Consider the following 20,110-nt stretch of genomic DNA (forward strand, 5'->3'; position numbering starts at 1 on the left):
TCTCCGTTTCCTCAGCACTACTGGCCCCTCCACCTATCTTCGTATCGTCAGCAAACTTAGCCACAAAGCCATCTATTCCATAATCCAAATCGTTGATGTACAATGTAAATAGAAGCAGCCCCAACACTGATCCCTGTGGAACACCACTGGTAACCAGCAGCCAACCAGAATAGGATCCCTTTATTCCCACTCTCTGTTTCCTGCCAATCAGCCAACGCTCTATCCACGTATGTAACTTTCCTGTAATTCCATGGGCTCTTATCTCATTAAGCAGCCTCATGTGTGGCACCTTGTCAAAGGCCTTCTGAAAATCCAAATATACAACATCCACTACATCTCCCTTGTCTAGCCTACTGGTAATTTCCTCAAAAAATTGTAATAGGTTTGTCAGGCAGGATTTTCCTTTAAGGAATCCATGCTGAGTTCTGCCTATCTTGTCATATGCCTCCAGGTACTCTGTAACCTCATCCTTGACAGTCGACTCCAACAACTTTCCAACCACCGACGTCAAGCTAACAGGTCTATAATTTCCTTTTTGCTTCCTTGCCCCCTTCTTAAATAGTGGAGTGACATTTGCAATCTTCCAGTCTTCCAGAACCATGCCAGAATCTATCGACTTTTGAAAGATCATCGCTAATGCCTCCGCAATCTCCACAGCTACTTCCTTCAGAACACGAGGGTGCATTCCATCTGGTCCAGGAGATTTATCGACCTTTAGCCTATTCAGCTTCCTGAGTACTTTCTCTGTCGTAATTGTGACTGCGCACACTTCTCTTCCCTGCCACCCTTGAGCGTCCGGTATCCTGCTGTCTTCCTCAGTGAAGACTGATGCAAAATACTTGTTCAGTTCCTCCGCCATCTCCTCATCTCCCATTACAATTTCTCCAGTATCATTTTCTATCGGTCCTATATCTACTCTCACCTGTCTTTTACTCTTTATATACTTGAAAAAGTTTTTAGTATCCTCTTTGATATTATTTGCTAGTTTCCTTTCATAGTTAATCTTTTCTCTCTTAATGAGTTTCCTTTTGTAAGGTTTTAAAGACTTCCCAATCCTCTGTCTTGCCACTAATTTTTGCTTCCTTGTATGCCCTCTCCTTAGCTTTAACTTTGGCTTTGACTTCTCTTGTCAACCACGGTTGCATCCTTTTTCCACTCGAAAATTTCTTCTTTTTTGGAATATACCTGTCTTGCACATTCCTCATTTCTTGCATAAACTCCAGCCACTGCTGCTCTGCCGTCTTTCCCGCCAGTGTCTCTTTCCAGTCAACTTTGGCCAGTTCCTCTCTCATGCCACTGTAGTTTGCTTTACTCCACTGAAACACCGACACATCAGATTTCGGCTTCTCTTTTTCTAGTTTCACAGTGAACTCAATCGTGTTATGATCACTGCCTCCTAAGGGTTCCTTCACCTCAATCTCTCTAATCACCTCCGGTTCATTACACAATACCCAATCCAGTACAGCCGATCCCCTAGTGGGCTCAACAACAAGCTGTTCTAAAAAGCCATCTCGCAGACATTCTACAAATTCTCTCTCTTGAGATCCAGTGCTGACCTGATTTTTCCAATCTACTCCCATGTTAAAATCCCCCACAATTATCATAACACTGCCCTTCTGACAAGCCTTTTCTATTTCCAGTTGTAATTTGTAGTCCACATCCCTGCAGCTGTTTGGAGGCCTATAAATAACTGCCATCAGGGTCCTTTTACTCCTGCTATTCCTTAGCTCAACCCATAAAGATTCTGCCCCTTCCGATCCTATATCACCTCTTTCTAATGATTTAATATCATTTCTTACCAATAAAGCCACGCCTCCCCCTCTGCCTACCTTCCTATCCTTCCGATACACCGTGTATCCTTGGACGTTCAGCTCCCACAGACATGCATCCTTTAGCCAGGTCTCGGTGATGGCCACAATATCATACCTGCCAATCTGTAGCTGTACAACAAGGTCATCCACCTTATTTCTTATGCTGCGTGCATTTAAGTACAACACCTTAAGACCAATATTTGATACTTTTTGCTTTGATTTCACTGCAACTTTATTGTTCTGCAACTCATCCCAATGGCTACACATTTGCCCCATCACCTGCCTGTCTTTCCTGACATCTTTACTGCTCACTATCTTAGATTTATTTCTGTTTTCCCCTTCCTCCGCTCTATCATTCGCTCTATCATTCCGGTTCCCATCCCCCTGCCAAATTCGTTTAAACCCTCCCTAACAGCTCTATTAAACTTTCCCACCAGGATATTGGTTCCCTTCGGGTTCAGGTGTAACCTGTCCTTTTTGAACAGGTCATACTTCCCCCAGAAGAGATCCCAATTATCCACAGAACTGCCACTCACTAGATCTTTTGTTTCTCGTGCCATTCTCTCTAAACTCTAGAGGCAGCTGTGCATGGAAATCCCAGGAGATCAGCAGTTTCTGAGTTTGTTGGTCTGGCACCAACAATCATTCCACAGTCAAAGTCACTCAGATCACATTTCTTCCCCATTCTGATATCTGGTCTGAAGAACGATTGAACCTTTTGACCACATCTGCGTGCTTTCGTGCATTGAGTTGCTGCCATGTGATTGGCTGTTTAGATATTTGCATTAATGAGAGTTGTACAGGTGTACCTAATAAAGTGACCATTGAGTGCTGAACATAGTACAACACAGGCCTTTTGGCCAACGATCTTTGAACCTACTTTAAGATCAATCTAGCCCGTCCCTCCTGCTTAGTCCTCCATTTTTCTGTCGTCCATGTGCCCATCTAAAAATTTCTTAAATGCCCCAAATGCATCTGCCCCTACCTCTTCTCCTGCAGGGCATTGCACAAATTGGCATCTCGGTCAGCAGGGACATTGCGGACTGAAGCACCTGATCCTTTGCTGTACTCTTCAATGTTCTATGTCCAGGGTTCCACTACATAATGAAAAGAGAAAGAGTTGCCAACACTGCACTGGCCAGGCAGCATCTGCAGAAGGGAAAACAGGGCTAACATTACGAGTCAAAGAGCCTACATGACAACATGAGAACTTTCAAAGTTCAAAGTACATTTATTATCAGACTATGTATACCACATACAACTTTGAGATACATTTTCCTGCAAACACCCTCAGGAAATCAGAGGAGTACAATAGAATCCACGAAAAATCATACATAAGAAAAGCAGGCTCCCTGAAAGTGAGTCAACAGGCTGTGGAGTCAGTTCAGCACTGAGGGGGTGAAGCCATCCACGTTGTTCCTGGAGCCCAGTGGTTGTAGGGCAATAATTGTTCCTGAACCTGGTGGTGTGAGACCCAAGGCTCCTGCGCCTCCTACCCGATGGTAGAGGGGAGAGGAGGCGGGTCAAACAAGGGCAGGTGGGATGGACTCAGGTGGAGGACCTTGGCTGAGACTAGAGTAGTGAGCTGAGCACCGGTTCATTTTCCGTTCTCGGGCCTCGACACTTTAATTTGGCTAAAAGTCCGGCCTGACTATCTCTCTTCTGGTGATGGCCAACGTCATTCTGCACGAAGATGCCAAACCTGCATTCCTGAGAGTCGAATTTATCAAATCCTTCTACTTACTGCCTGTTACTTCACTGGCACCTAGGGCAGAAATGGAGGTCCTCCATCTCTGTCTGTCCTTGACCATCTTCTCTATTGGGCCCCAGGTGTGGCTTAGAGTCTTACTTTCTGCCTCCATGGTAAGGCCCACCAAATTGTCTTATGTCTCCCACATTTCCTCTGCCCTTCGTTGGTCCAATGAAGTGCTGTCTTGATGATGGAGTTGGCCCCTCTTCTCATCACTACCCAATCGATTTCCAACATTTCCTCATAATGATTGTTGATATGTCCTCTTGATGACACTGAAGGAGTTAGGGCATTGCTGGAGACATTTCTTGGCCAGAAGATATGGAGGATCTTCCAGAAGCTCATGTTGTGGAATGGTGACAGCTTGGCAAGGTCGCTCTCTGTCATGTGTCAGCATTCTGACCTGTACAAGAGTCTGGACAGCACGCAGCTCTGGTACAGCTTCACCTTGGTGTGGAGACTGTACTTGGTTGATACCCATATGTTGCTCATTGATATGAAGATGTTTCTAGTTTCGCTGAGTCATCAAATCATTCGGGAGATCGTAAAATTGCTAGTTTGATTTAGATGGTTCAAAAGTGTTTCCAACACGTCCACTTGCAGCTCGTTTTGCACTCATACCACCCTCCAAATGAAGAAGTTTCCCCTCATGTTTCCCTTAAACATTTCACCTTTCACGCTTGACCCATGACCTCTAGTTCTCGCCCACCTCTACCCCTCGTGAAAGGGAAGACCTTACCTTGCTATGCCACCAGTCTCTCTCAGCAAAGCCTCTGCACTTTGACCTCAAAACCGCAGCTCCGATTGGACCACTTCCCTAGTCACAAATGTGGCCATCACATACTCAATGCCATGTCACCATGGCAACCTAATGCACCGTGTATGGGCAGCAAAGGGAGCCTAACTCAGGATAGAAATGGAAATGATGCCAGTGGTTTCCAGACCTAGCAGATGATGGAACTCCAAATGACCAGCCCTTGGTCCCCTCTTGGCACAGACATTCATCCCGGGACCCAATGATCTGGGACGTCCTCCATCACCCATCCATGACCTTTGTTCCCTAAAGGTTAACTTGCAGGTTAAGTCACTGGTGAGGAAGGCAAAGGCACTGTCAGCATTCATTTCGCAAGGACTAGAATATAAAAGCAAGGATGTAATGCTTAGGTTTCATAAGGCACTGGTCAGGACACACTTGGAGTATTGTGGGCAGCTTTGAGCCCCTTATCTAAGGAAGTATGTACTGGCATTTAAGAGGGTCCAGAGGAAGTTCATGAGAATGATCCCATGACTGAAAGGGTTAACATAGAGTATGGGGAGAGTTTGATGGCTCTGGGCTTGTACTCACTGGAGTTTAAAGAATGGGGGGTGGATCTCATTGAAACCTACTGAATATTGAAAGATCTGGATAGAGCGGATGTGGAGTGGATGTTTCCATAGTGAGAGAGCCTTGGACCAGAGGGCACAGCCTTAGAATAGAAGGACTTCCCTTTAGAACAGAGATCAGGAGGAATTTCTTTAGCCAAAGTGTGGTGACTCTGTGGAGTTCACTGCCACAAACTGTTGTGGAGGCCAAGTGATTAGGATATTTAAAGCAGAGGTTAATAATTTCTTGATTAGTCAGGGCATCAAAGGTTTTGGGGAGAAGGTGGGAGAATGGGGTTGAGAGATAATAGATCTGCCATGATGGAATGGTGAGGCAGATTCGATGGGCCAAATGGCCTAATTCTGTTCCTATGTCTTATGCTCTTTTGCTGTACAATAACAGTGACTGCATTTCAGGACCAGTTTATCAATTGCTAGAAATGCAAGAACATTTCTTTATAAATATGAGTTATATTAATAAGTATAAATATTCATGTCCGTGGCCTCCTCTTCTGCCATGATGAGACCACTCTCAGTGTGGATGAGCAACACCTCATATCCTGTCTAAGTGCCCTCCAAACTGATCGCATGAATATCAAAGTTGCTGGTGAACGCAGCAGGCCAGGCAGCATCTCTAGGAAGAGGTACAGTCGACGTTTCGGGCCGTGGCCCTTCGTCAGGACTCGACCCGACGAAAGGTCTCGGCCTGAAACGTCGACTGTACCTCTTCCTAGAGATGCTGCCTGGCCTGCTGCGTTCACCAGCAACTTTGATGTGTGTTGCTTCAATTTCCAGCATCTGCAGAATTCCTGTTGTTTGCATGAATATCAATTTTTCCTTCTGGTAATTGTCTTCCCTCTTCTCTTCCCAACTCTGGCCACTTACCTCTTCCCCTCACCTGCTTATCACTGCCCCCTTCCCTTTCTCCCATGGTCCACTCTCCTCTCCTCTCAGATCCCATCTCCTCCCCTCTCAGATCCCATCTCCTCCATTCCTTTACCTTTCCCACGTATCATCTCCCAGTTTCTCAGTTCATCCCCGCTCCCCCAGTTTCTCAGTTCATCCCCGCTCCCCCAGTTTCTCAATTCATCCCCACTCCCCCAGTTTCTCAGTTCATCCCTGCTCCCCCAGTTTCTCAATTCATCCCCGCTCCCCCACTTTCTCAATTCATCCCCGCTCCCCCACTTTCTTAATTCATCCCCACTCCCCCAGTTTCTCAATTCATCCCAGCTCCCCCACTTTCTCGTCTCCGCTCCCCCAGTTTCTCAATTCATCCCAGCTCCCCCACTTTCTCGTCTCCGCTCCCCCAGTTTCTCAATCCATCCCAGCTCCCCCACTTTCTTAATTCATCCCCGCTCCCCCAGTTTCTCAGTTCATCCCCGCTCCCCCAGTTTCTCAATTCATCCCAGCTCCCCCAGTTTCTCAATTCATCCCCGCTCCCCCACTTTCTCAATTCATCCCAGCTCCCCCACTTTCTTAATTCATCCCCGCTCCCCCAGTTTCTCAGTTCATCCCCGCTCCCCCAGTTTCTCAATTCATCCCAGCTCCCCCAGTTTCTCAATTCATCCCCGCTCCCCCACTTTCTCAATTCATCCCAGCTCCCCCACTTTCTCGTCTCCGCTCCCCCACTTTCTTAATTCATCCCCGCTCCCCCAGTTTCTCAGTTCATCCCCGCTCCCCCAGTTTCTCAATTCATCCCAGCTCCCCCACTTTCTCATCTCCGCTCCCCCAGTTTCTCAATTCATCCCAGCTCCCCCACTTTCTCGTCTCCGCTCCCCCAGTTTCTCAATTCATCCCAGCTCCCCCACTTTCTTAATTCATCCCCGCTCCCCCAGTTTCTCAATTCATCCCCGCTCCCCCAGTTTCTCAATTCATCCCAGCTCCCCCACTTTCTCATCTCCGCTCCCCCAGTTTCTCAATTCATCCCCACTCCCCCAGTTTCTCAATTCATCCCAGCTCCCCCACTTTCTCGTCTCCGCTCCCCCAGTTTCTCAATTCATCCCAGCTCCCCCACTTTCTCGTCTCCGCTCCCCCAGTTTCTCAATTCATCCCAGCTCCCCCACTTTCTTAATTCATCCCCGCTCCCCCAGTTTCTCAGTTCATCCCTGCTCCCCCAGTTTCTCAGTTCATCCCTGCTCCCCCAGTTTCTCAATTCATCCCAGCTCCCCCAGTTTCTCAATTCATCCCCACTCCCCCACTTTCTCAATTCATCCCAGCTCCCCCACTTTCTCGTCTCTGCTCTCCCACTTTCTTAATTCATCCCCGCTCCCCCATTTTCTCAATTCATCCCAGCTCCCCCACTTTCTCATCTCCGCTCCCCCAGTTTCTCAATTCATCCCCGCTCCCCCAGTTTCTCAATTCATCCCCGCTCCCCCACTTTCTTAATTCATCCCCACTCCCCCAGTTTCTCAATTCATCCCAGCTCCCCCACTTTCTCGTCTCCACTCCCCCACCCACCTGACTTACCTATCACTTTCTAGCTTGTCCTCCTTCTCCTTCACCCACCACCTTGTTCTGGCAGCTTTCCTGTTCCTTTCCAGTCCCGATGAAGGGTCGGGCCCAAAACTTCAACTGTTTATTCTTCTCCCTAGAAGCTGCCTGACCAGCTGAGTTCCTCCAGCATTTTGTGTGTGTGTTATATTATTGAATTGAATTGAATTGACTTTAATTCTTACATCCTTCACGTAAATGAGGAGTAAAAATCTTTACGTTACATCTCCGTCTGAATGTGCAGTGTGCAAATTAGAAATTTGTAATAAACAGTATAGCAAATAGGATAGTATTTGTAATAATACAATAAGATATACAAAAGAACAGTCAATATAGCTTAGAAATACAATTGTGTCAGTGTGAATTAATCAGTCTGATATCCTGGTGGCAGAACCTGGAGCCTGTTGGTCCTGGCTTTAATGCTGCGGTACCGTTTCCCAGCTGGAACAGTTTGTGGTTGGGGTGACTCAGGTCCCCAACGATCCTTCAGCCCCTTTTTACGCACCTGTCACTGTAAATGTCCTGAATCGTGGGAAGTTCACATCCACAGATGTGCTGGGCTGTCCGCACCACTCTCTGCAGAGTCTTGTGATTGAGGGAGGTACAGTTCCCATACCAGGCAGTGATGCAGCCGGTTAGGATGCTCTCAGTTGTGCTCCTGTAGAAAGTTCTTAGGATTTGGAGACTCAGGCCGAATTTCTTCGACCGTCTGAGGTGAAAGAGGCGCTGTTGTGCTATTTTCACCACACAGAGAATACATTTTCCTTTGTTTACTGTTTAGTGGGGTGGCAGGGTGGAGATATATCTCAACCAAAGGAGGTATAAGGTGCTCCTTCCTTCCACTAGCCTCCAGGTCACCCTTGGGCAAGGTGTAGCACCTGCTTACTCTCCCCTCACCCCACTACCCCAATCAGGGTCACATGAAGCCACGGGAGCAGGTGGTGGATGGTCGTATGAGCAGCTGGTGCATATTACAAGCCCTGGCTATGTGACCACTGACACCAGGTAGATAATCTCTGAAGAATATTGTTAATGGCTGGGATCGCCTGTCTTATAAAGAAGAACCTGCCCAGAAGAAGGTAATGGTAAACCACTTCTGTAGAAAAATTTGCCAAGAACAATCATGGTCATGGAAAGACCATGATTACCCACGTCATATGACACAGCACATAGCAAACAAACATGTGTGTCTCTAAATGCCTCCAATGTATCTGCCTTTACCACCACCCCTGGCAGGGAGTTCTACATCCCCACCACTCTCTGTGTAAAGGACCTTCCTCTGACATTCCTTCTATAGTTTCCAATCACCTCAACATTATGCCCCCTCGTATTAGCCACTTCTCCCTGGGAGAAAGTCTGGCTGTCCACTGGATCTGTGCCTCTTATCATCTTGTGCACCTTTATCAAGTCACCTCTCATCCTCCTTCTCTCCACAGGAAAATAGCCCTAGCTCAAGAAGAAAAAAAAATTACCAGACAATTGTAACTATGCATTTGGTTCCCGCTCTCTTACAGACTTTCTCTCTCATTTTGCTGCAAAGTGAATCTCACACTTAACTTCTATAGATGTGTGCTGGAGATTATATTGACTGCCAGCCTCACTATCTGGCATGGAAACACCAATGCCCTTATATGGAAACTCCCACGAAAGTAGAAGACCCAGTCCATCATGTGCAAATCCTTCCTCACCATTGAGCACATCCACACAGAGCATTGTCTCAGGAAGGCATTATCCATAATCCCCATGATTGCCTACATCGTAAGACATGGCACATGATGATAATGATATCTGCTTTTGCAAAACATAATGGGCATTCAGGATAAAGATTGATATATCAAGTGAAATGTCATTACCGAGCTTCTCTACTGAGGAATGAAAACATTACTTCCAGCTTTCTTTTTGCAATCAGCATATATTCAAGTACTGAGTAAACATCACATGTTTGTGGTTCAAACAAGCCCAGTTTGTCATTTTTATCAGTGTATCAGTTTTGTGTTGGGATAACCAAATGCAGTGTTTGCAAAAGTAACAGATATTATCTACTTGAAACAGCCATCAATTTCCTGGAAAGGATCCTGACATTTAACTCGATGGATCGCTTAACAGCGGAAGAGAGCTTGGCGCATCCCTTTATGAGCCCTTACTCGTGCCCGCAGGATGAGCCAGTATCTCAGCAGCCTTTCAGAATTGAAGACGAGATAGATGACATACTACTGATGGAAGCAAGCCAGAGCCAGATGTTCAACTGGGAGAGGTATAAAGGACTGAGTCGATTTACGTTTAGTAAAATAATCCCCACCCCCACTCTGACATGTCAGTCCATGGCCTCCTCTACTATCAAGTTGGAGGATCAGTGCCTCATAGTTTAGACCATAAGACCATAAGATACAGGAACAGAATTAGGCTATTTGGCCCATTGAGTCTGCTCCCCCATTCGATCATGGCCGATCCTTTCTTCTCCCCTCCTCAGCCCAATTCCCTGGCCTTCTCCCCATAACTTTTGATGCTGGGTCCAATCAAGAACCTGTCAAGCTCCGCCTTAAATACACGCAACAACATGGCCTCGACAGCTGCCTGTGCAAGCAAATTCCACTAATTCACCACCTTCTGGCTAACAAAATTTCTCCGCATCTCTGGTTTAAATGGACACTCATCGTGAGGCTGTACCCTCTTGTCCTAGACTCCCACAAAATGGGAAACATCCTTTCCACATCTATTCTGTCTAGGCCTTTAAACATTCAAAAGGTTTCAATTGAGATCCCCCTCATCCTTCTAAATTACAGCAAGTACAGACCCAGAACCACCAAACGTGCCTCATATGATTATCCTTTCATTCCTGGAATCATCCTTGTGAACCTCCCCTGAAACCCCTCCAATGCCAGCACATCTTTTCTTAGATGAGGAGCCCAGAAATGATCACAATACTCAAGCTGAGAGTTCACCAGTGCCTTATAAAGCCTCAGCATCACATCACTGCTCATATATATATATAAAACAGATCTCTTGATCTCTTGAAATGAATGCTAACATTGCATTTGCCTTCCTCACCACCAACTCTACCGACAAGTTAACCTTTAGGGTGTTCTGTACAAGGACTCCCAAGTCCCATTTCAACTCAGATTTTTTGGATTTTCTCCCTATTTAGACAATAGTCTGCACATATATTTCTTCTACCAAAGTGTATGACCATGCATTTTCCAACATTGTGTTTCATTTGCCACTTTCTTGCCCATTCTCCTAATCTGTCTAAGTCCTTCTGCAGCCTATCTGTTTCTTCAATACTAACTGCCCCTTCATCAATCTGTGTATCATCTGCAAACTTGGCAACAAAGCCATCTATTCCATCATCTGAATCATTGATATACAGCATAAAAAGAAGTGGTCCCAACACCAACCCCTGTGAAACACTACTAGAGACCAGCAGCCAACCAGAAAAGGATCCTTTTATTCCCACTTGCTGCCTCCTACCAATCAGCCAATGCTCTAACCAGCCAGTAACTTTCTAGTAATACTATGGGCTCTTAACTTGGTAAGCCACCTCATGTGTGGCACCTTGTCAAAGGCCTCTGAAAGTCCAAATATACAACATCCGTTATCTATCCTACATGTAATCTCCTCAAAGAACTCCAACAGGTTTGTCAGGCAAGATTTTCCCTTAAGGGACCATGCTGACTTTCTCCTATCTTGTCTTGTGTCACCAGGTGCTCCATAACCTCATCCTTAATAATTGACTCCAACATCTTCCCAACCACTCAGATCAGGCTAACTGACCTATAATTTTCTTCCTGCTGTGTTCCTCCTATCTTAAAGAGTGGAGTGACATTTGCAGTTTTCCAGTCCTCTGGTACCATGCCAGAGTCCAATGTTTTTTGAAAGATCATTACTATCGCCCCCACAATCTTTTCTGCTAACTCCTTCATAACCCTGGGGTGCAGTTCATCTGGTCCGGGTGACTTATGTACCTTTGGGTCTTTCATTTTTTTGAGCACCTTCACCCTTGTAATAGTAACTGCACTCACTTCTCTTCCTTCACACCCTTCAACACCTGGAACACTACTAGCGTCTTCCACAGTGAAGACTGATGCAAAATACTCATTTAGTTCATCTGCCGTCTCCTTGTCCCCCATTATTATTTCTCTGGCCTCATTTCCTCACAGTCCTATATCCACCCTCATCTGTTTTTTTTATTTTTTACATACTTGAAGAAGCTTTTACTATTCACTTTGATATTGTTTGCTAGCTTTTCATCTTTTCCCTCCTAATAATTCTTTTAGTTGCTTTCTGTAGGTTTTAAAAGCTTTCCAACCCTCCGTCTTCCCCCTAATTTTTGCTTTGTTATGTGCCTTCTCATTTGCTTTTACATTAGATGTGCCTTCCTTTGTCAGCCACAGTTGTGCTATTTGCTATTTGACTATTCCGAAAACAAGGAATACATCTATCCTGCACCTTCTACATTTTTCCCAGAAACTCACACCATTCCTGTCTGATTAGCCTCACTCATTGATGGCATGAACATCAATTTTTCCAATTCTGGTCATTGTCCCCCTCCCCCTTCCCTCTTCAATTTCTCCACTCTGGGCCACCTCTTACCTCTTCTCATCTGCCTATCACCTCCCTCTGGTGGCCCTCCTCCTTCTCTTTCTCCCATGGTCCACTCTCCTCTCCTATCAGATTCTATCTTCTCCAGCCCTTTACCTCTCACCTTCTAGATTACTTCAACCCCCCTCTCCTGCCCACCTATCACCTCTTACCTCGTGCGCCTTCCCCTCCCCCACCTTCTTATTCTGGCACCTTCCCTCTTCATTTCCAGTCCTGCAGAGGGGTTTCGGCCCAAAGGATCAACTATTTATTCATCTCCATAGATGCTGCCTGGCCTGCTGAGTTCTTCCAGCATTTTGTGTCTGTTGCTCTGGATTTCCATCATCTGAAGAATCTCTTGTGTTGATGATAGCCAGCGTACCTGTTAAGAGGCTTTTCTTTCTGAAGAATCTATTATTCTTTATAACAGACGTATTGTTGGAGTTCATGGCATGTACATACATCCTTAACTCTCATAATCAATTCTTCATCTTTGAAGAAACTGGTAATTAGATTCGTCACACGTTGCTTGCGTGTACAGTGAAATGCGTTGTTTGCGTCGATATCCAGCACAGTCCGCGGGTGTGCTGGGAGCAGCCCGTAGGTATCACTGTGCTTCCGGCGTCCACAACCCACTAACCTGTACACCTGCTGGGAAACCAGGGTGGCAGGATGGAGATACATCCCTACCAAAGGTGCTACTTCCCTCCTCTGGCCTGCAGGTCACCCTTGGGCAAGGTGTAGCACCTGCTTAACCCTCCGATCAAGGTCACATGAAACCATGGGAGCAAGTGTTGGATGGTCATATGATCAGCTGGTGCATATCACAAGTCCAGGTTATGCGACCACTGACGCCAGGTAGACAATCTCTGAAGTGCATTGATGATGTCTGGTAAAAACAGCCGTCTTGTAAAGACACTACCCACAAGAAAGCAATGGCAAACCACTTATGTGGAAAAATTTTCTGGGAACAGTCAAGGTCAAGGGACCATGATCACCCATGTTATACGACACAGCACATAATGTTGATGATGGTAGGAGACCAGAGCACCTGGAGAAAACCCATGTGTTCACCAGGAGAATGCGAGAGTGATGGGAATTGAACCCTGATCACTGGTCCTGCAAAGTGTTGTGCTGACTGGGTGTCTCACAGGCCAAAAGGGCAACAGGATGGGAAACTCTGATCCTTCACTGGCTGGTCAGTAATACTATTTCTTTAGCCAAAGGGTAGAAATTTGTGGAAATTGTTGTCATATGCAGCTGTGGAGGCCAGGTCATTGGGTGTATTTAAGGCAGAGATTGATAGGTTCAAGATTGGACATGGTATCAAAGATTATGGGAGAAGGCCAGGAACTGGGGTTGAGGAGGAGGGGAATAAAAGATCAGGCATGATTGAATGGCAGAGCAGACTCGATGGGCCAAATGGCCTAAATCTGCTCCTATGTCTTATGGTCTATTCAAATACTCTACATTCCTCTGGTGCAGTCATTTAAACACTCAGCCTCAGATTCAGATTGAAAATCAGATTTATATCATGAAATTTGTTGTTTTGTACAGCATCAAACAAAGAAACAAACTATAAATTACAATAGGAAATATATCTATAAAAATTTTAAATTAAATAATTCGTCCAAAGAGTGAGCCAAAATAGTGTTCAGTGGATGGTTCGTTATCCATTCAGTAATCTGATGGCGGAGGGGAAGGAGCTGTTTCTGAAACATTGAGTGTGTGTCTTCAGGCTTCTGTACCTCTCTCTGATGGTAGTAATAAGAAGAGGGAATGTTCTGGGTAATGAGGGTCTTTAATGATGGATGCCACATTTCTGAGGTATCGCCTTTTGAAGATGTCCTTGAGGCCGGGGAGTTCAGTGCCCATGATGGAGCTGGCTGATTTGCAACCCTCTGCAGCTTTTTCCATCCCGTGCATCATGTCTGCAGTGCCACTCCATACCAGATAGTGGGCTCGAACTGGGTTGAATTACCAGTCTAACCAGACTCAATGGAGAGCAACTGAAGCCAGCCTCCCCAGCCTGAACATGAATGAACACAAATAAACAGGGGCCCCCTATCAGCGGCTGGGCCAGCAAGTGATGGGACACTCCGGGAGAGGTGCAATTGGGGTGAGGGATGCTCTCTGTTCTCAGGGACTCATCCAGAGATGGACATCGAGTCTGACTGGCATATCGTCAACTCTGTGAAAGACTTCATTTGGTCTTCCCAAAAGCCTGTCAGTCTGCCAACACATCGAGGTGCCCGTGGGGGAATGCTGCCCACTGGCACAGTGCAGACTGCAGGAGTACCTGCTGAGGGAAGCACTGAAGCTCGGTGAGGAAGAGCCACAGTGTAGGGTTCTTCTCCTACTGGAGAGGGAGGGGCCGGCCCCCTCAATTATTGTTATAGTTAGTATATCACTCCAGGGAGTCTCATGAGTGGCAAAAATCCTTTGGTTTGAAGGAATGTCATAGCTTAACACATTATCTATGAATGTAAGAATAAGATATTGCACAGTTTATTCTTATAAATATTTATTTTTATTATGAATAAAGTTTATGTTCATGTAAATAAAAGCAGAGATCAGCCCAAACCCCTCCTGTAGATCGATCACAGGGAATGAGAGACTTGTACGCAATATTGAAAGACCCAGATAGAGTAGATGCGGAGAGGATGTTTCCCATAGTAGGAGAGTCTTGGACCAGAGGGCACAGCCTCAGAATAGAGGGATGTCCATTTGGAACAGAAATAGAGAGGAATTTCTTTAGCCAGAGGGTGGTGAATCTGTGGACTCCCACCATACAGCTATTCAACCTTTAGAATTAAATCTCTAAGCCACGTATTTCATTGATGAATATCATACTTGTATAAAGTTAGAATGAAAATAATCTGATAACATGCAGTCTTTTAGGAGATTGTCCATTCTCTCTGGGACCATGAGGGTTTCCTCCAATTGCTCCAGTTTCCTCCTATATTTCAAAGACGTATAGATTAGTAAGTTGTGGGCATGTTACGTTGGCACTGGAAGCGTCACAACACTGGACACTAAATGTTGACTCTTTATTCCTTTCCATAGGTGCAGCCTGACCTGCTGAGTTCCTCAAGCGTTTTGTGTGTTTGGTGGTTATAACCACATTCACACCTCAAAATGTTCAATTATTTCAGCAATCTCCCAAGGGCTGTAAACAGAATGTATAATTGCAGGCATATTAATTGATTCAGATTTATTCATCACAGCTACATTAAAACATACAGTGAAATTCATCATTTGCATTATCAATCACATCCTAAGGAAGTGTTGGAGGCTGCCCACAAGTGTCTCCACATATCCATAAGACCATAAGACAACCATAAGACAAAGGAGCAGAAGTTGGCCATTTGGCCCATCAAGTCTGCTCTGCCATTTTATCATGAGCTGATCCATTCTCCCATTTAGTCCCACTCCCCTGCCTTCTCACCATAACCTTTGATGCCCTGGCTACTCAAATACCTATCAATCTGCCTTAAATACACCCAATGACTTGGCCTCCACTGCCACCCGTGGCAACAAATTCCATAGATTCACCACTCTCTGGCTAAAAAATTTCTTCACATCTCTGTTCTGAATGGGCGCCCTTCAATCCTTAAGTCATGCCCTCTCGTACTAAACTCCTCCATCATGGGAAACAACTTTGCCACATCCACTCTGTCCATGCCTTTCAACATTTGAAATGTTTCTATGAGGTCCCCCCTCATTCTTCTAAACACCAAGGAATGCAGTCCAAGAGCGGACAAACGTTTCTCATATGTTAACCCTCTCATTCCCGGAATCATTCCAGTGAAGCTTCTCTGTACCCTCTCCAACGTTAGCACATCCTTTCTTAAATAAGGAGACCAAAACTGCCCACAGTACTCCAAGTAAGGTCTTACCAGCGCCTTATAGAGCCTCAGCATCACATTCCTGCTCCTATAATCTATTCCTCTAAAAATGAATACCAACATTGCATTCGCCTTCTTCACCACCAACTCAACCTGGAGGTAACCTTAAGGGTATCCTGCATGAGGACTCCCAAGTCCCATTGCATCTCAGAACTTTGAATTCTCTCCCCATTTAAATAATAGTCTGCCCATTTATTTCTTCTGCCAAAGTGCATAACCATACACTTTCCAACATTGTATTTCATTTGCCACTTCTTTGCCCATTCTTCCAATCTATCCAAGTCTCTCTGCAGCCTCTCTGTTTCCTCAACACTACCGGCCCCTCCACCTATCTTCGTATCATCAGCAAACTTAGCCACAAAGCCATCTATTCCATAATCCAAATTGTTGATGTACAACATAAAAAGAAGTGGCCCCAACATGGACCCCTGTGGAACACCACTGGTAACTGGCAGCCAACCAGAATAGGATCCCTTTATTCCCACTCTCTGTTTCCTGCCAATCAGCCAACGCTCTATCCACGTATGTAACTTTCCCGTAATTCCATGGGCTCTTATCTTGTTAAGTAGCCTCATGTGTGGCACCTTGTCAAAGGCCTTCTGAAAATCCAAATATACAACATCCACTACATCTCCCTTGTCTAGCCTACTGGAAATTTCCTCAAAAAATTATAATAGGTTTGTCAGGCAGGATTTTCCTTTAAGGAAACCATGCTGAGTTCTGCCTATCTTGTCATATGCCTCCAGGTACTCCGTAACCTCATCCTTGACAATCGACTCTAACAACTTCCCGAACATCGATGTTGTCCTGGTACATCCTGGTACCAACACAGCACGTCACCAGGTTCAGCAGAACCACACAAGCAACAGGCACAAGGGTGAAAGAAAAAAATGGAGGGATAAGTAGGAGGGAAGGAATAGATTGACCTTAGAGTCATACAGTCATAGAGCATTACAATACTGAAACAAGCCATTCAGCCCATCTAGTCCATGCTGAACTGTTATTCTGTCTAGTCCCATCGACCTGTACCTGGACCCATAACCCTCAGAATCAGAATCAGGTTTAATATCACCAGTTTAAGTCATGAAATCTGTTATCTCTGAGGCAGCAGTATAATGCAATATATAATAACAGAAAAAAATAGAATTATGAATTACAGTAAGTTTTTAATATTGTCACGTACCCCGTGACGGGGATTAAGAAACCAGCAGAAATAGAAAACACTTCGGAGTCTCATATTGCTAACAACTAATAATATTTATTAGTAACTACACAGTACAATAATATCAAAGTAAATAATTCACACAGGTTAGCAATGAATATATATATACAAGTAAGTGTGGAATATATGTGTATGAAAACCAAGCTTCTTTAAGTCTAGGGGTAAAAAGATACAGTCTTACGATGTTGAGTAAAGTTCAGTTCAGTTCAGCTCGTGGTATTTAGTTGAGTAGTGTTGGAGAGAGAGAGAGAGAGAGAGAGAGAGAGAGAGTGAGTTGAGTCTTCAGGTGAGCTGACGCCATCGATCTTCTCGTCGTCCTTCGAAATCCTTTACAAGTCACCGACTGTGACTTTAACCAGGGGGACCGGTTTTCCTGTGGTGGAGCTATCACCCCGGCAAGGGTGGACACATAGACAACTCCCCACCAGTCAACCCCTTCTTCACGCTGGAATAGCAATTTGGATCGACCCGTCTGATCGATCCTCCAAAACCCACTTTCTCTGCTGGCACAACAATGCTCATTTAGTGTCCAGATCATGTGTCTGTGGTCTGTATCATCTGACCTCCCATTTATTTCTCTGTGCTGAGCATCACCTGTCATTCAAAGAGTCCCTCCTTCCTTTGTCTGTAAAAGAATGCGAGCAGGCAACAAGTCCTTGGAAGTAACATGAATAATGTCCTGTTGGTCACCATAGCAACCTTCGAGCTGCTCAGTTTTTATCTCCAAAGTAGAACTCCAAAGTTAACTCCCGCGTCAGTCCAACCGTCAATCTTGGTCTCTCTCTCCTTTCCAAACAAACCATCAATGATAAATGTCTCTCTCTGTCTCTCTTCAGACAGTTAATAGGGGCACTCCTGGATCCCCTCACAATATATAAAAAAGTTATTTTATATTAGTTTTATATTTTGTAAAATAATTATATAATAGTTTAATTATATTAGATAAGTAGTGCAAAAATAGAAATAAAGTATTGAGGTAGTTTTCATTGGTTCAATGTCCATTCAGAACTAAATGGCAGAAGGAAAGAAGCTGTTCCTGAATCACTGAGTGTGTGTCTTCAGGCTTCTATACCTCCTTCCTGATGGTAACAATGAGAACAGGGCATGTCCAGGGTGATGGGGTCCTCAATGAGGGATGCCGCTTTTTTGAGGGATCACTCCTTGAAGGTGTCCTGGATAGCATGAAGACTACTACCCAATGATGGAGCTAAGTTCATAACTCTCTGCAAACCTTCTCTGTAACCCTCCCATCCATGTACCTATACAAGTTTCTCTTCAATGTTGCATTCAAACCCGCTGATTTGCAGAAGCCCAGTTTTAAGTTTCGCAACACACAAAATGTCAGCAGGCCAGGCAGCATCTATGGAAAAGAGTAAACAGTTGACGTTTCAGGCAGAGACCTTTCGTCAGCACTGGGGGAAAAAAAGATGAGAAGTTAGGGCAAGAAGGTGAGGGGAGGGGAGGAAGAAGTACGAGGTGGCAGGTGAAACCAGGAGAGGGGGAGGGGTGAAGTAAAGAGCTGGGAAGCTGACAGTAAGTAAGTCGCTTTTATTGTCATTTCAACACAGTAAAAACGAAACAACATTCCTCCAGGACTATGGTGCTACATGAAACAACACAAAACTGCACGGGACTACATAAAGTGCACAAGGTGAAGGAGGTAAAGGGATGGGGGAAGGGAGAATCTGATAGAAGGCCATGGAAGAAAGTGAAGGGGTAAGAGAACCAGAGGGAGGTGTTGAGCAGGTAAGGAGATCAGGTGAGAGAGGGAAATGGGAATGGGAATGGGAATGGTGGGGGGGTGCAATTACCAGAAGTTTGAGAAATCGATGTTCACGCCATCAGGTTAAAGGCTACCTGGACAGAATATAAGGTGTTGCTCCTCCAACCTGAGTGTGGCCTCATTGCAACAGTAGAGGAGACCATGAACTGACATGTCAGAATGGGAATGGGAAATAGAACTGAAGTGGGTGGCCACCAAGAAATTGTGCGTTTTCGTAGGTGTTCGGCGAAGTGGTCGCCCAATTTACATCGGGTCTCATTGGTACACTAGGTGTGTCGGATACAGTAGAAGATCCCAAAAGACTCCAAGTGAGGTGTCTCCTCACCTAGAAGGACCATTTGGGGCCCTGAATGGTAATGAGGTAAGAGGTGTAGGGGTAGGTGTAGCACTTGTTCTGCTTGCAAGGATAAGTACCAGGAGAGAGATCAATGGGGAGGGATGAATGGACAAGAGGAGAAACACCTTATATTCCGTCTGGGTAGCCTCCAACCTGATGTCATGAACATCAATTTCTCGAATTTCCAGTAATTATCCGCCCCCCCCTTCACCATTCCCATTCCCATTTCCTTCTCTCACCTTATAGAAACCATAGAAACTACAGCACAGAAACAGGCCTTTTGGCCCTTCTTGGCTGTGCCGAACCATTATCTCTTTATCTGCCCATCACCTCCTTCTGGTGCTCCTCCCTTTTGTTCTACCCTCTCCAATCAGATTCTCCCTTCTCCAGTCCCTTTATCTCTTTCACCGATCAGCTTCCCAGCTCTTTACCTCACTTCTCCCCCCTCACAGTTTCACCTATCACCTGCCACCTCGTACTTCTTCCTCCCTTGCCCCCACCTTCTTGCCCTAACCTCACCTTTTTCTCCAGTCCTGAAGAAGGGTGTCAGTCCAAAACCTTGACTGTTTACCTTAGCTGCTGCCTGGCCTGCTGAGTTCCTCCAGCATTTTGTGTGTGTTGCTTGGATTTCTCGTCAGCATCTGCAGATTTTCTGGTCTTTGTTTTAATTTTTGCATCTCACTTTGGCAGAGAAGCTAAGTCTGAAAATCGCTGATGATTAAGTAGTGTTTAATCACTCGTCCCTCCAAGGGTGCTGTTAAATGGGGAGTAAGGTGATGAGGCAGCGCAGTTCATTTCTGTCCTGAGAATAATAAATTGCAAGCTTGCATCCACCAATAGTCCAGAGAGCTAATTAGTCATTTCTACTC

The 20,110-nt window shown here is 45.3% G+C and overlaps 1 protein-coding gene across 3 annotated transcripts in view; it reads left to right on the top strand.

The window, feature by feature from the left end:
• Positions 1–20,110, top strand: part of LOC134343842 (mitogen-activated protein kinase 4-like) — a 117,127-nt gene that overhangs the window by 80,415 nt on the left and 16,602 nt on the right. For 2 of the 3 annotated variants that reach the window (XM_063042615.1, XM_063042616.1), the window contains exon 6: positions 9,466–9,667. The exons of the other annotated variant lie outside the window; for it this stretch is intronic. In XM_063042615.1, coding sequence (XP_062898685.1) covers positions 9,466–9,667 — 202 coding nt within the window. The remainder of the gene's footprint in view (positions 1–9,465; positions 9,668–20,110) is intronic. 3 annotated transcript variants of the gene reach the window in all.

Source organism: Mobula hypostoma, chromosome 3 (genome assembly GCF_963921235.1).
Source record: "Mobula hypostoma chromosome 3, sMobHyp1.1, whole genome shotgun sequence".
In the NCBI taxonomy this organism is placed as follows: Eukaryota; Metazoa; Chordata; class Chondrichthyes; order Myliobatiformes; family Myliobatidae; genus Mobula; species Mobula hypostoma.